At 53.0% G+C, this 15,797-nt stretch overlaps 3 protein-coding genes and 1 long non-coding RNA gene across 4 annotated transcripts in view; 1 reads left to right on the forward strand and 3 right to left on the reverse strand.

Moving 5' to 3' along the window:
* Positions 1 to 795: 795 nt before the first annotated feature.
* LGALS1 (galectin 1) lies at positions 796 to 4,003 on the reverse strand. Its single transcript, XM_039877741.1, has 4 exons — positions 3,867 to 4,003; positions 2,580 to 2,659; positions 1,251 to 1,422; positions 796 to 993 (listed from the first exon to the last, which is right to left on the reverse strand). The coding sequence occupies exons 1-4, from the start codon at positions 3,873 to 3,875 to the stop codon at positions 847 to 849; spliced, it is 408 nt and encodes a 135-aa protein (XP_039733675.1). The 5' UTR covers positions 3,876 to 4,003; the 3' UTR covers positions 796 to 846.
* Positions 1,754 to 8,113, forward strand: LOC120614840 (uncharacterized). Its single transcript, XR_005656079.1, has 3 exons — positions 1,754 to 2,687; positions 3,727 to 3,984; positions 5,069 to 8,113. It is a non-coding gene; the product is annotated as an uncharacterized LOC120614840 (long non-coding RNA).
* A 1,804-nt stretch (positions 8,114 to 9,917) lies between these two features.
* The window catches only part of SH3BP1 (SH3 domain binding protein 1), a 22,396-nt gene continuing 16,516 nt past the window's right edge, over positions 9,918 to 15,797 (reverse strand). The window contains exons 19-20 of the mRNA XM_039877739.1: positions 13,112 to 13,116; positions 9,918 to 10,471 (exon numbers count right to left, since the gene is read on the reverse strand). Of these exons, the coding sequence (XP_039733673.1) occupies positions 10,443 to 10,471; positions 13,112 to 13,116 (34 nt within the window). The 3' untranslated portion in view covers positions 9,918 to 10,442. The remainder of the gene's footprint in view (positions 10,472 to 13,111; positions 13,117 to 15,797) is intronic.
* On the reverse strand, positions 11,653 to 15,790 carry PDXP (pyridoxal phosphatase). Its single transcript, XM_039877742.1, has one exon. The coding sequence runs from the start codon at positions 13,137 to 13,139 to the stop codon at positions 12,732 to 12,734; it is 408 nt and encodes a 135-aa protein (XP_039733676.1). The 5' UTR covers positions 13,140 to 15,790; the 3' UTR covers positions 11,653 to 12,731.

Consider the following 15,797-nt stretch of genomic DNA (forward strand, 5'->3'; position numbering starts at 1 on the left):
CCTCCTTGGCCCTCTCATAGAAATGTGCCACCCAGGGGGCCCATCCACCCCAAAGGGCCCAATGTGAATAATGACTCCCATTTTATAGATGAGGAAATGAAGGCTAGGGATGTAAGAGACCTACCTAGGGTTCCACAGCTGTTGCTGTCTTGGAGAGTGAGATTTGCCCAGCTCTCGGATCAAGCCTCAGCTGGGCCTGATACAGAGCAGGGAGTTATGTTGTCAGAGCCTGTTTCTTTCTTTTCAAATTGAGCCTTTACCATGTGCCACACACTGAACTTGGCCTCCTTCACACATCTCATTTAACTCTCACAATAGGCTCTGTGCTGCTAGTCCCTCCATATAAATAGCCAAGGCTCAGAGAGGTCAGTTAACGCACACAAGGCCACACAGCTGGTAGCCACCGTCTGAACCTGCTCTTTCTAGCTCATGAAAACAAATGAGAGGGGCCCCAGTTACTCTTCTCTCTGTACTGCCCCAGATACCATGGCATGAATCAGTCTGTCCTTACCTCTTTGCCCCTGGTTTCATTTATTTGACCTCTTCTGAGTACGTCTTGTGTGCTGGGGCCCACTGGGTCGGGAGCTGTTTGAGGCAATGACTGGGTCTTATTTAGTAGTCACCGAGCCCCCTACTGTGTACTGAACTCTGCTTGGCCCAGGGGACCCAGGGGAAGATGTCACTGGCGCTTAGCAGGTGCGCATCAAGGAAGTGAATAGAAGTGAAGGAAGGGGCAGGGCCTGGGGGAGTTTGTGGAACCCACCCTCTCACACACACAGACACACGCAAGGCTGGTTCAGAGAACAGAGGCAGCTGTCTTTATTGGGGGCCGTGGGTTGGCTGGCTTCATTCGAAGGCCACACATTTGATCTTAAAGTCACCTTCTGCCGCCAGGTAGTTGATGGCCTCCAGGTCGAGGCGGTTGGGGAACTTGAATGTGTAACCATCTGGCAGCTTGATGGTCAGGTCGGCCTGGTCGAAGGAGATGCACACCTGGCGGGTGGAGGAGGGCAGTGAGCAGTGTGGATCCCCAGGCGGGAGCCTCAGTGCAGCCAGTCATGGACTGCAGGCCATAGTCCCTCCCAGAGCCCTTTCCTCCAGGAACCCTGACAACAGCCCCACTTCATGGCTGAGGCCTCTGAGGTTAGGAGAGGAAGATGACATAGCAGGTGAGGGGGGAAGGGGATGAGGAGGGGAGGACCTAGATCTCTAGCCACTAAGCACACCCAGTCCCCCGGTCCCCATCCCACCTCTGCGACACTTCCAGGCTGGAAGGGGAAGACAGACTCCCGCTGCTCGGTCCCCCAGGCCCCGCCATCCTTGCTGTTACACACAATGGTGTTGATGTCTCCGTGTATATCGAAGCGAGGGTTGAAGTGCAGGCACACGTTGTTGCTGTCTTTGCCCAGGTTCAGCACGAAGCTAGGTGATAACAGATGGGACTGAAGCCTCCGTGGCCAGCGGCAGCCCCCTCGGACTAACCAGTCGGTGCCGGTCGGTACACCATTAATGCATCCAGGTGAGAGAACTCATTGAGCCCGGAGGCAAGAAACCTGAATTCCAGCTCAGGCTCTGCCACCTCCTTGCTGTGTGACTTTGAGCAAGTCCCTGCCCCTGTCTTGGTCTGTTTCCTCATCTGCACAATGGGGACTGCACAAGAAGGATCTTTATGGATCTTGCTGTGCTGACAGCCAACACTCACAAACATCAATGTCTCAGCCCCTTTGGTCAAGGTCAGAGACTCCCTCCAGATGGTGACTTCTGGGAGGGCAAGTGTCCTGTCTGCCTCATATATCTCTGTACCCCTGGTGCCCAGCATGACGCATGACACACAGTAGGCATTCAATAACTGCGAGGCCAATGAACAAATCAGAATAACACATTTGATGAGTGGAGGTAATAGCAATGCTTGCCCCTGAGGGTTTGGTAAGAATGAAATGAATAGTGCCCGGGAGGTGTGCGACTCCTTGATGTCGGCTCATCTCCTGGGCTCTGAGAGGTCCGGCATCTCACTTCCTTCACATGACCACCTTCCCCCTTGTTTTGGTCTACTAATGGACAAACCGGGGCTCGATGCAGTTGGTTGACTAGTCCAAAGTCACATGGCTGCTGAGAAAATAAACCAGCTAGCTGAATGAACGAGTGAAGTAAAGACGGAGGTAATGAAAGGCTGAGTGACTGAAGAACGCAGGAAAGAGGGACCTCAGAACGAGAGCGATGAGGATGACTTCTCCCTCTTTCTCTTCCCGCCCCACCCCCACCTCGCGCGGCCTCAGGTCCCACCCAGCGTCGGAAGGCGGGGGCAAGCCGACGCAGAGGATGAGGCCGCAGCTGTTTTAGTTTAAGAGGCTCCAGCAGGGCGGGGAGGGGGCGACCGTGGTGCGGGCATCCAGATCCCGCGGAGGAAGTGACTCACCCAGAAACGCAGTCTCTGCGGCCGCCTGAGTTAATCCCCTCCCCCCTACGCCAGGGAGTGGGGAGGAGGGTGGACCGGCCACGCCCCCACCCATCGCCCAGCTGGACCCTCCAGCTGGGAGCCCCGGCCTCCCGCCTCCCGCCGCCCGCCCTCGCACCCTCACCTTTTGGCGTCGGGGGCCACCTCGCCCCGCACTCTGAGACACTCCCCAGGTTTGAGATTCAGGTTGCTGGCGACCAGACCCTGCGCAGACAAGACCCCGCCCAGCCGGGTTAGCCAACGCAGTGTCCCGGTGGGTGGGAGTGAGGTCATCCCCACCCTGGATCCTCCGCTCAAGCCATGTGGAAGCCTGGGGTACCCGAGGGCAAGTTCTAGCCTTTCTTTCTCTGTGTGGTCCTGGTCAGGTCCCCACTCCCAACCGGGTCACCTTCCTGTCCGTAACACGACTGATGTTCTAGAAACCAAGATCTAGAACTTTTCGCGTTCAGCTTGGACATTTTGGATTCAGAACGGCCTGGGAGGTGGGGTGCTATGCCCCATCGCTTCATGCAATAGATAGACCCTCGTGTAATAGTGAGTGAGGGCATTTCTGGCAAAGGAAGGTGAATGGAAAGGTCTGCCCGTCAGCTAGAGAGAAAGGGGTCTGGGGCTGTGAGATTCCGCCCCCCCCGCCCCCTCTCCCCCCTCCCCACACACAACTATCCCCTTCAAGCACCTCTGCAGAGAGGCACAGGGTTGGAGAGGGGACCCCAAGGAGCGCGGCCTGGCTCCTCTACAGAACGGAGTCTGCAGCCTGGCTGGCTGCGGGTTAACAAGATTGAGCAGACAGCCTAACTGGTTGTGAGTGGTTCCTTCTGCCAGAAACTTGAACTCTTTCCCTGGAGGCCTGAGGAAGATTCTTGCCTCCTTCTCTCTTCCTTAGCAGCACCCCCTCTCCCAAGCTTGGCTGAGTGGGTGGTGGAGAATTCCCCCAACCCCCACCTGACCAGCCTGGACAGAACCACCCTCCAGCCACTAACCCAGGCAGGCCCCCTCCAGGGCAGCCTGTCTCAGATCCTGGCGACTTTTCAGAGCTCTCTAGAGCAGAGGGTGACTGCCCTGGTGACTGAGGACAGCTGCAGGGGGGGAGGGGATAGAGGCTCTTCAGGGTGGAGGAGGGGGAAGAGACAGCCCCCCCACCCCAACCCCAGTTGGCCACACCCTTCTCACTCCTATTTATCAAAGCTGCAGGGAGAATGTCAGGCCTCGGCAGAAATAACTGTGCTGTCAGACCCTGGCGGAATCTAGAAAATTCTTCACCCATATCTTAGAGACGCGGTCACTGAGACCCAGAAAAAAAGAAGGCACTTGCTCAAGGCCACACCGTGGGAACTAGAACCTGGATCCTTACTGCCCCCAGCTGTCAGCCCCCACGCCATCCTGGGCTTTGGGGCAGGGTCCCCACACTCACACAAGCCATAACTGAGGACAGGAGGATGGTCCCGGGACGGCAGCACCAGCTAGCTGAAGACTCCACCCAAGAGATGGGACCCTGGGCCTCTCCCACCTTTTAAGTGGACCAGACCCTGGTGAGTACCGCCCCCTAGGAGCTCAGCCAATTGTAAGTCAGTACAGGGATAGGGGCCACTGGAGGCGGGGTCAGTGGAATTTTGAAGCTAGTTCTGGAGCAGAGCTGACCAATCAGTTGACCCCATTCCTTCTTAGCCACACCCCCAAGGTCCAGGCTCCACCTTCTATTCTCCTTCATCCCTCCCCACCCCCTACAAAAAAATTGTGCTGTGGCAGGGATTGGAGGAAGCCAATGGAAAATAGTTTGAGGATGAGCTAGGTCCAGGAGTCGGCGGGAAGGGCCTGGAGGCAGCAGGCTAAGCACAAGGGGTACTCAGAGAAGACCGCTGAGGGGCTGCATGGTCCTTCAGGGATTTAGAGCTGGGGTTCCTGAGGCAGCGCCCTGGCAGGGGCCAGGGAGTGACTTCCTCTATGGGCCTCTGCAGAGGGCCCAGGACCCATCAACCACAAGGCTCTGGCCCCACCCGGGCCTCCCCCGGAAGCAGAGGTTGTGGCTGCCACAGCGCGTGCTCCTCGCTAACACTAAAGAGAGGCTGGGCGGGATGCCAGGTCTGAGGCTGTGGCCAGGATTCAGGGCTCAAGCCTGGGCCCTCCTGAGGGACCTGCTGGGGATCCTCCAAGAGCCCTTGCTTGACAGCCTCTGGCCTGAGTCAGGCTGGGAGGGAGCCCAGGCTGAACCCAGCCATGAGGCGTTAGGGTCCCTGCTCTGTGATCTGAGGAACAGCGAGTGTCTGGCCGTGGCTGGAGTTTAGGGTATGATGGGGAAAGATGAGGCATGAAGCTGGGAGGCTAATGGTACCTGGATCACATCAGGCCTCATCGAGGGGGTTGGACATTGTTTTATCTGATGGTGCTGGGGAGCCACAGAAGGTTATAGGGAAGTTGAATATTGAGGCCAGATTTGGGCTGCAAGGAAGATCACTGTAGCAATAGAGTTGGGGGTATTGGAGGGGTGCTCACTTCATGCCCAGGAGCCAGGTGGAGAGTGGCATGGGGAGCACTGGGCGGGGTGGGAGGCTTACTAGGGGAATTGTCAATGGGACCTCCTTCTTCACATCACTGTCCTCTTTCCGAAACTGCCAGCACCAAAGAGGGAGGAAAATGTGGACCACAAGTGACTCACATCTGGAGGCTAGGCCAGCAAACCCGCCCTGCACTTCGATGTCTCCCCGGTCCATCTGCCATTGTTCCTCACCTCATAGGCCATTTTCCCCCCAGATAGCAGAAGCCCACTCTGGCACAGGTGGAGTAGGGATTGCATGGCACTTGGAGGTAGGACCAGAGAGGGGACTGGGCCGCTCCCCCTGTGAGCCCCTTACCCCTCCTCCCAGCCTAAGCCAACTGCCTCACAAACCAACCACAGCAGCTTCAGTTTTTCCTCCAGGGCCTTCCCAAAACCTCAACCTAAGGAGGGCTGGGTGGGGCCCGGCTCCACTGCCTCTCTGCTTTCCCTCCAAGGGCCACAGGCACCTTCTCCGCCTGATCAAGGAACTGGGGCATTTCAGGAGGAGGCCTAGACCAAGAACAGAGGTGCTTCAGACACAGTCCTTGCCCGACTGCCACCAGGAGAATATGGCTGGCTGTTCTGGCCAGTGGTTGGGCTGTCAGGTCCCCAAGAACTGCTTCTCCGGTCTTCCCCCAACCCGGAGAACACACCCAACACCAGAGGATGTTTGCTGTTGGACCAGGGGCTGTTTGACTCTTTGGTGTCTGGCCACCGAAGGCTGGTAGAGTGTGAATAGGCCCCCAGAAGGGCTTCCTTTAGGAGTCTAGAGACGGGTTTTGGTCCTAGGCTGTTGCAGGAAGCGACACCCCGACAGAAGAATTGGGACGCTCAGACAACATTGTTTAGAGGAAGGAGAATTTATTAGGCAGGCGGAGCATGTGGGGTTAACAACTCCATGCACAAGCTCGCTCTAGTTGGATTTATTACAGCTTATATACTTTTGCAGTGTCTATGCAAGGGGCACGTGATTCCTTTGTCTGAGGTTTTATATGTCCCTCCTTACTCAGAGTGGGGAGGGGGGGACTTCGGGTGGGAGGGCTGCAGGGGAGGAATTTCTAGACCCCTGGTCTTACAGGTTGTTTGTCTTGTAGAGTCTGAGACCTTGGTGTTATCAACACTATTATCGGATTCTTGAACAGAGAGTCGGGACTCCTAGCTTACAGACAGGGAGCAGCACTCATTGATGTCACACCGCTCAGTGGGTTCCTTATCCAAAGACTGAGCTCTAACTGTAACACAACAAATAGTTCCACACAGTCTTGACATTCATACACAGCTACAGAGATAAGGAAGGGGCTGGAGAATCCTTGAGGTGGGGGATACAGCTGTGGAAAACATGTTAACTGAAGAGCATAGGGCAGAATGGGGGAAGAGAGAGCGGTTTTAACTGGCTGCGTCGGTTATTCCTTCAGGCCCTTTCCTTTGCATTTTTTCAGATGCCTCCTCTCCTCTCTCAAGGCCTGCCACACCCTCCCCAAGGCATTCTGGGAGGTCCCTTCTCCCTGCTTGCCTCAATTTCCCTGTCTCTAAATTAGGAAGGTTAAACCCTGCTCTCTGCACTAGGTTAGTACAGCGTGGAGTTCTGGTCTATTGTACTAAATAGATGATTATTTTTTTCATCGTCTCAGGTTTTAGCTTCTTGTCCCAGGCTGTTTACCTTCCTGGGGTCAACACCTCTGGAAGGTCCCTCCACCCCAGTCTGATCCCTGTCAGTCCCCTCCTGCCTGGGCTAGGGCAGGGAGTCTTTCCAGATTCCAGTGTTCCCAATAACAGAGACTGTAGTTTTTCTGGAGGAGGGACAGGGACAAGGTACATTGTGTGGTGGCGCCCACTTATCTGCCCGGCCTTGTGCCCGGCGCCTCACTTTCATACATTATCTCATTTCGTGTTTGCCTCACCTCTTCTTGTCTGCCAAGTGGACCAAAAGGCACAGGGAAGCTGCTCTGGGCCCCGAAATAAAGCTGATGTTACAATCAGGAGAACAGAGACAAGTCTTGGTTTGGGGGCTGCCTGGCTGTGACTGTAGCCAAGTGTTTGACCTCTCCGAGCCTGTTTCCAGGCCTGGAAAGTGGGAATGTTACCCAGTGGCCGGCTGGTTGAAGGATTAGGGGAGTGATGTGTGAGGGGTTCGACATTCGTTCTCTCTCCTGCATCCCCAGGCCAGGGCCCCCTCCTTCAGGGACTCTCCTCCCCACATCATTGTCCCACAGCAGAGGCAGAGGGCTTCTGGAACTCCTGTCTTACTGACCTGACCTACAGACTGGAGCTTGGCCGCTGCATGAGAGATCTCAGCTCACCTTCACAGGGGATCCAGGCCAGCATGACCCTTCCCAGCCTGCCCTGCCTTGTGCCCATGAAGGCTGTGTCTCCTGCAGCAGGCAGTGGTGGAGAGGGCTGCTGGGCTCACTGAAACACCACCCACGCCCCCCTGCCTGAACTGCTCCCTCATTTGATGACATAGCAACTATCCAGCGAGGGTGACTCCTTGACACGTGTCACACAGGAGGCTAGGGCCAAAGTCATGTTTCCTTGTTGAGCCAAGGAAAGAACACCGTGGGCCTGGAATACTTGGACCTCAAATAATGATTCTTTGGGTCCTGCTCCTTGAAGGGTAGGAAGGACTAGTAGCAGGGGGAGGGGAACCCCCCTCAACTTCAGGCACTTTTCCAACTGCTTTTTTTCCAAGTGCAGGAGCTCACCCCCCACTCACCTTGCTCATCCTCCCTGCCTTTGCTTGTGCTGTTCCCCCACATAGACAGCCACCTCCCCAAATGCAGTGGTCGTTGGTCACTCTTGCCTTCCCACCGGGTTGGTGTCTGTCCCAGCTCTGATCACAGGCTCCAACTTGCCTTTGGGGAACCGCCCCTTCTCTCATGTGAGGTCTGGCTGAGGACAGGCCCTATCATTCCTTAGACCCTCAGGGCTCAGGCATGAGTCTTTTTTAGGTTTGTTTTTTTTTTTTGAACTTTTTCTTTTGTCATAATTATAGACTCACAGGAAGCTAAGAGCTTTTTAAGAGCTTAGAAAATATTTGAGACCTGAAGAAAAAAAATGTCTTGGCTCCAAAATACTAAAACTGCAAAGCTGGAATTAATAAATGGTTGCTGTGCTCAAACTTAAAAGGTGGTAGCCATAAAAACTGTATTACATTTGAAAACGATTTTGTAGGTTAAATTTCCTTACTTCAAAAGTGGGCCTAAGTCTTCCTAGAGGTTGGTCACTCCTAAGTTAAATCCCCAGAGCCAGATACTGTCTAAATCAAAAGTATAAAAATACTTAGAAAAATGTACAGCAAAAAAAAAAAAAAAAAAAGCTCTCCATTGTGTGTGTGTGTGTGTGTGTGTGTGTGTGTGTGTGTGTGTGTGTGTGTGTGTGTTCCAATCTGGGATGTGGGCAAAATTTAATGTTTTCTATGATGTGCCTGGGGCCTGTGTAGTTTTTGGTTGCAAGTAACAGAAAGCTTGATAGAAATTGCTTTAAAATGAATGAAAACAATTCACATGAAAAGAAGTCTGGAGCTAGGAGGTTTCCATAATAGGTTAATTCAGTGGTTCATTGAAATCATCAAAGATCTGGGTTCTTGTATGATCGTGAGTTGTGGCCGTATAGACAGTCCTTGCTCTTATTAGAGAGACAAGCTAAAGGCTTTGGGGTGAACTGTCTTAACATCTGCAACATACTCTCAAATAAATCAGTTAAAATGTAAATATATATAAAGAGCAATTAAGCAAATTGGGCAAATATCAACAACTGGGAATCTAGGTGAAAGGTATATGCGTGTCCCTCTGCTGTTCTTGCACCTTTTCTGTTGGTCTCAAACTTTTCTAAATTAAAAGGTAGGGAGTGTCAGATAAGAAGAAATGTATATTTGGTTTCTGACCCCAGTTACTGACACAGAGTTCCTAAAACCCTTGTAATTTCCTAAGCAATAAAGATGCTAAAAGCATCTTTTGTTCTACTATTTGGCCTATGACCCTGGTTCCTGATACAGAGCTACTAAATCTCTCAGAATTTCCTGGGTGGTAGGAGTGTCTTTTGCTCTAATGAGGGGACTCTCGGGTGGGATCCTCGATGCCCTCAGGATGGGGGCTGGTCACCAGAAAAGACCAGCCACGATTAGAAGCTTAGAACTTTCAGCCCCGCGCCCCCATCCTCTGTGTTGGGGGGAGGAGAGCTGGAGACTGAGTTAATGACTCATCATGCCTATGTGATGCAGCCTCCATAAAAATCCCAAGTTCAGGTCTGGAGAACTTCTGGGTTGGTGAACACATCTACATGCTGGGAGGGTGGCAGAAGCTTCTGTATGTGGGATGCTCCAGACCTCACCCCGTCTTCATCTAGCTGTTCATCTATGTCCTTTATCATAGCCTTTATTATATAATAGCTGGTAAACATAAGTGTTTCCTTGAGTTCTGTGAACTGTTATAGCACATTATCCAATCTGAGAAAGGGATTGTGGGAACCACCAATTTAGAGCCAGTTGGGCAGAAGTACAGGTGACAACCTGAGACTTGTGACAGGCATATGAAGTAGGGAGGGAGTCTTATGGGATGGAAGCCTTAACCCATGGGTTCTGCATTAACTCCAGATGGTGCCAGAATTGAATTAAATTGTAGGACACCCAGTTGGTGTCTGCAGAAAACTGGAGAACTGCTTCATGGAGAAAACCCACACACTTGGTGTCAGAAGTATTCTGTGGGTAGAGGAAAGTTTTCCCTTTTAGCTGGCGTCAGAGAATTGGGGTTTGCTAGAACAGCCCTGGCTCATGGAAACATGTGGTTTGAGAAGGGAAAGGAATGGAAGAAAGGGTGAGCATGAGGAACCTTCAGTTCCTGGTGCCACGTTGCCACCCCAGCTGTGCTGTACTGTTACTAAAGTTAAAAGTTATCAATGGAATTTAGAAATAAAGTCTCAATTTATCTCCAGTTCTCAGGGAGTTGGTTTACTGGATGCAAGAACAAAAAGCGAAATATGTCGTCCTGTGCTTACAGTTATCTGTGATCGCTAAAATGAAATCAAGAGGGCTGCGTGGGACCTTGATACCAGACCACACTCAGATTTCAGGGAGTCCGAGTTTTGGCCACTAGCTTCAAAGCCATCCCCAAAGGGAACAATCATTCAGGGACAACGGGAAGTACTTCTAAGGTCACCAAGAAAGTAGTCAACATGGGGAAAAGGCAAAATCAGAAAACTATTGAAACCAGGGGGTATAGCGTGGCGTTGTTTCATTTTGTGGATTGGGGTCATCGGCTTCCTGAGATATTAACTGGAAATCCAAGTGAAGAGTGTCCTTGCACTTTTGGTCAGTATGAAACTTTTTAAAACCAAAAGTTGGGGGGAGCAACCCCAGCAAGTTCTTCCATCTTTTTGCTCTGTCACCTGAAGCAGAGTCACGAAGCAGAGAAATATGTTGGGTCATGCTTCAGAATCACAGAATGGCTGCAGCAGCTTCTATACCCAAAGCTCAGAAGAGCGGGTCCCTCCTCCATGTCCTTCTTTAAGAGTGAGGCCAGCATTCCCAGAATCTCCCCGCAGACCTCTCCCCATGTCTTATTGGTCAGAAGTGCATCACAAGTCCATGGCTAGGGGAAATCAGGTGGCCATGATTGGCTAAGACTGAAGCTTCAAACAATCAAGATGGCTGAGATGCTACCCCTGACTCCTGACTTGCTTCCATGTGCTCCCCTGAAGGAAATCAGGATTCTGTCAGCAAGAAAGGTAGGGAGTAGCTGCTAGGTCCAGAGTGGGGCCAGGGAGGCAGGCACTGCCCTCCCGGCAGGGGAAGGCATGACTCAGGCTGGCCAATAGCTGTGCTCCATCCCCTTGGGCATAGGAACCCATGCAGGCCAAAGTCTGCCCTGGGATGTTGGTTGGGTGAGAAGCACCCATTGTCTGGGAGGAAGCACAGCAGAAAAGGATACCTAGAGAGTGCTGGACCACCTCAATGTGGCAGCCAAACTCCCTCATACCTTAGCCCGGGTGAGCTGAGTTTCTGCCACGTCCAGAGGTATCTACGAATGCACATTTGCTCTGGCTTCATGATGCAGCCAGGCTGTCAAGCATGCTCTCTTCCCAAGAAGAATCACACTGAAGAGAACCTCCCAGACCTCCAAATCCCACCCTTCACTTTACACACGAGGAAGCAGGCTGAGCAGGAAGGGGCTTATGCAAGCTCGAGTGACAAGTCAGTAACAGGCAGGCCTGGAACAGTCATGGCATCCCCCACTCAGCTTCTGTGGGACATACTGAGCTACCTTCGCAGCTGGGCACCTGCTCTGCACAAGGCACCAGGGAGGCAGCAATGAGCACCTGGCCTGCGGATGCTCACAGCCAGCAGGACAGCATCCCATGTGTGGAGGTGCCTGAGCTCCCAGAGGGCAAGGACACTCTCTAGATGTGTGCCCTGGTCTAAGGTAACATCGCATTTCCCATCCTGATTCCCCGAGTACTGTAGCGGAATGGGATGTGATACAAACTAAATGGGTTCACTGAGGAACTGAAAAATCAACACATAAAGACTCAGCAAGAGATGACGTGCTACTGGGCTAGGGCACTACTGCATACTTTGTGCAGGTGAAGGTCGCAGTGGGCTAGTTCTGGGAAGACCAGGCTCAGTCGAGGACTCCTCCGGCCCTGCCTTGGACAGACTTGAACCCACACGGACGCTCCTACGCGCACTTTATTAAGTACGGAAGGACTGCTTACGAGTAAGGGTGGCAGGGGAGGCCCAGCCCCCATCCTCACCATCACCAGCACACGATAATAAATAGCTGGGGCAGGCACAGGGGAGACGTGGCATAGCAAACACTGGCAGCACAGGGAGGGACACGAATGCCCCCGTTCCGAGCTGCGGCCACCACCAACACTGGACTGGCACCACGATGTGGGGGAGGGGCGGGGCGGGGGCAGGGCTCTCAGAAGCCCCGAGCCACTGAGGGCCGCTGGACAGAAATCTTTGTGGAGGGGTGTCATCAGCACGTGGACCCTTATCAACAGGAATCTGGACCCCCGGCTGGTTTAGTCAGACCCATACTGTCAAGAAGCCACTGTCTCTGACTACTGGGTTGTTCTCTTCAGCATCGAAGAGACCAAGGGGTCATTACTACCTGCTGACTGGGCTAACCAGGATCTAAGACGTGAAAGGGTCCTTATCACTTAGCCTTACCGATGAGTCCACCAGGGCTTTAGGACATCAAAGGATCATTATTGCTTAGGCAGCCATCTGGTCCACTCAGGACCCAACATCAACGAATTACTATGACTTAAGCTTTCTGATTGGTCTGTTCTGGGCTCAGGACAATAATGGTTTGTGGTTACCTAGATCTGATTGGTCAACAGGAACCCAAGGCCAGGATCTAGGGAACACAGGTAGAGCTCTAGAGACCCCAGGAGGGGTGAGAGAGTTAAGTGCTCAGGGTTGGGGGGAATCTTCAGCCAGCATCGGGGCCCAGATTTCAACAAGGGGAGGTCACAGGGCAGGAAGTTAAGTCCACCTGGCTGGGTCAGGCCAGGGCAAACTGGTAGGAAAAGGGGGGCAGCTTCTGGGACAGCAAAGAGTACCCAGCCACTGCTGTGAGGGGACGCCAGGGCCCTAACACCTTCCCTGGGTTCCAGCCCCACTAGGGTGTAGAAACTGGGGCAAGAGAGCCGGTAGCACTTAATGCGGCTCTCAGCCCATCACCTCCATCCGTGGCACCTGGGTGGGGAGGGGGTGGGGCTGTGGTTGCAGGTCAGCTGGGCTCAGTCCTCCAGCCCTTCTATCAAGTCCGCAATGCTCTCCACATAGTAATGGGGCACGAGGTCGTGCTGGCCAGCTGCCAGGTAGGCCTGGGCCTCCTCCAGGCGAGAGACGCCAGTGAGCGTGAGCACGGTGGTCATGCCACAGCGGTGGCCGAAGAGAATGTCGGTCTCCAGGCGGTCGCCCACCATGAGTGTGCGGGCAGGGTCCACGCTGAAGTGCTCCGTGATGCACTCAAACATGTATGGGCTGGGCTTGCCCACCACCAGGGCCTGGCGTCCCGAGGCTGTCTCCACGGCGGCAGCCAGGCTCCCAGTGCCTGCAGGGAGACGGAGACTCGTCAGTGTGGGGGGCGGCAGGGAGGGCGCCCGGGCCCTGGGACTGGAGCTCTCAGGGGGGCGGCTTGGCATGGGGTTGCAATCAGGCGCTGAAGTGAGTCAAAAGGCCTGCTTCCCAGTCTTAGCGTAGTGGGGAAGAGTCCGACCTCTGCAACCAGATGCCTGCATTCAGACTCCATCCTTACACTTCTCGGGCAGCTTCTCCCTCCCTAACGTGGCACTTATCTCATGGGAGACTGAACGAGCCACTGCATGTAACTGAACCTGGGTCAGTCAGTCCTGCCTGAGGTTCACTATTTCACCCAGGCAGCTGTGTGCCTTCGGGCAAGCCACTCCACCTCTGAGTTTCCTTGGACACGCTGAGAAAGGAGGATCCAAGGGACACGCACCTTCAGAGAGGCACCGTGAGCATCACGGGGGCAAGTGCTTTGGAAACGGAAAGGCACCTCCCAAGCCGCAGTTGTGGTTATTGCTACAAGAATGTGCGCTCCTGGCATCGGGAACTGGCATGGCCCTTTTGGAACTCAGCAGGGCACAGAAACGTTTGCACCTTTGACCCAGTCAGCCTCCGCTAGGGCTGTGGTCACAAGGAGAGAATTCAGACCCGAGACAAAAAGCTACATGCTTACAGACGTCCATGGCCACAGTAACTGTTAATATCCCAAACTGCGGACCACGCCCGAGTGCTTAACAATAGGAGGACTGTTTAGGACAGTTCTGACTCCCGACCCAGTACCATCCTGCCCCGCACAATGAGTTCACTGTGCCCATCCCACAGGCACGGCGCTGTGCCAGAATGTTCTGCCTTCACACTAATGTCCCTCAACAAATGATGATGATGATCACAATTTACTAAGCACATTCTCAAGTGCCAGGGGCTGTGCTGGGTACTCATGGAAGCCCATTTTACAGATGAGAAAGCTGATGCTCAGTGATATTAAGTAATTTGTCCAGAGTTGCACAGCTTCATGAGTGACAGATAAAGAATATGCATTCATGTAGGTCTGACCCAGTTATGTGCTGGACCAGCTTGTATTGGTTTCAGAGTGATGAATGTTGCATTTTCAGGAATTCTGTGAGCTGGTGATTAAACAAAGACCCTATTTAAAAGTCCACTTATATAAACGTACAATTAAATGAATTATGTTTAACACAAAAGTAATAAATTCTCAAAACTCATCACTTCCTAATGATTTCACCGTTATCTATGCTCTCGAGATGATTTATATCTCTACCGATAGAAATACTATATAATGGGGTGTACACATCTTCCAAGCTCCGTGTTCAGTGACTTCAGTTTGGGAGATTGAAAATTCGCTGAGGTGGGAGTATATACCCCACAGACGTTGGCGAATGGTATAAACCAGGGCTCCCCAAATTGCTAAACATTAGTCAGTACACCGCTAGTCTGACCCCAAGTGCTCTGGCCTGCCTCCCTTCTCACAGCACAGTTAAGCCAAAGGCTCAGAAGGGTAAGGCAGCCCTGGACAAGGAGGAACTTCCTTGTGTCACAGGACCAGGGCAGGGCTGACCCACAGGGACACCACGGGGAGGTTCTCCCTGACATCTGACTTAGAATTCACCTGCTTGTTTTCATGAAGAACTTAGTAGGGAAGAAAAGCCGTTTGCCCTCTTGGTGAGAGATTCCTTCCAGTATGGGAAGGGCTCAACTGAGTCACCTCAGAGTGCTTCTTTCAGCTCAAGAAAGGTCTCAGCTGTCAGTTCCTTCCTTTCCCACCAGGACAGAGTGGATCACCCTCGGCCACCCATGTCCCACTTCATCCACTCAGCTAGTATTTACTGAGGCCCAAATACACACCAGGCACTGTGTCAGGCACTGGGCTAGGGCAGTGAACTCAGCGAAGATCCTGGGGGAGCGAGATTCCTAGCAGGGCAGTCAATGTAACTCTAACCTCAGACCACCACGATCCCCTTCTCCTGACATCTTATAACCTAAGACTGTCATATGTTTTGTTGGTGACGTATTCCTAAGACAGCAGGCATTTCTATTTGCCAGCTCAAGTGGCTTCCCTGTGGTTACAAGGTAAACATACAATTGAGGAGACCCGCAGGGGAAACTGGGGTGAGAGATTTGCATTATTTCAGATTTTATGAATAGTGGGGGCCTTTCTTAGTATTTGTATACCACCATCTCAAAGCTGTGCCATTCAGTGCACGAACAAGACAGCAGCGCTATATTTGTTAAGCCTCTGCCTCCCTCTCTAGGCTGTGGATGTGACCAGCAAGGCCGGCAGGCACAGCCAAGTGTGTGCCGAGACAGAAGGGGCAGGCGTGGACAAGGCCTGGTCTCTCCCCAGCTCTTCCATACCACCCTTCCTGAGCCCGGGGGAACCTCTTAACCCACAGCCTTAACCTGTGCTTTGAGGCCTCCAGGGAGCTTACTTTCTGTAGCATGGCCTAGGGCAGGCAGGAGCTGCTGTAGCTTGGAGCCTGACCAGGGTCGTTGCCTTAGGTTTATGGGGAAACTGAGGCTGAAGTGGTCATGCGGCAAGTAGGTCTGCAACAAAGCTAGGACAGGCCTAGAACTATATATTCCTAGCCTGGAACTGGTTCTGCCAGTTCCCCAAATGCCCTGTTCCGCAAGATGCCTCCTCTAGGAAGCCTTCTCAAATCTCCTTAAGCTCTAGGCCCTCCCCGCCACCCCAGCATAATAGTCTACTCCTTAATCGGTAGGTACCATCCTGACCCACAGGGATTTAGTATCAATGA

Source organism: Pteropus medius, unplaced genomic scaffold, assembly GCF_902729225.1.
Source record: "Pteropus medius unplaced genomic scaffold, Ma_sr-lr_union100, whole genome shotgun sequence".
Taxonomy (NCBI): domain Eukaryota; kingdom Metazoa; phylum Chordata; class Mammalia; order Chiroptera; family Pteropodidae; genus Pteropus; species Pteropus medius.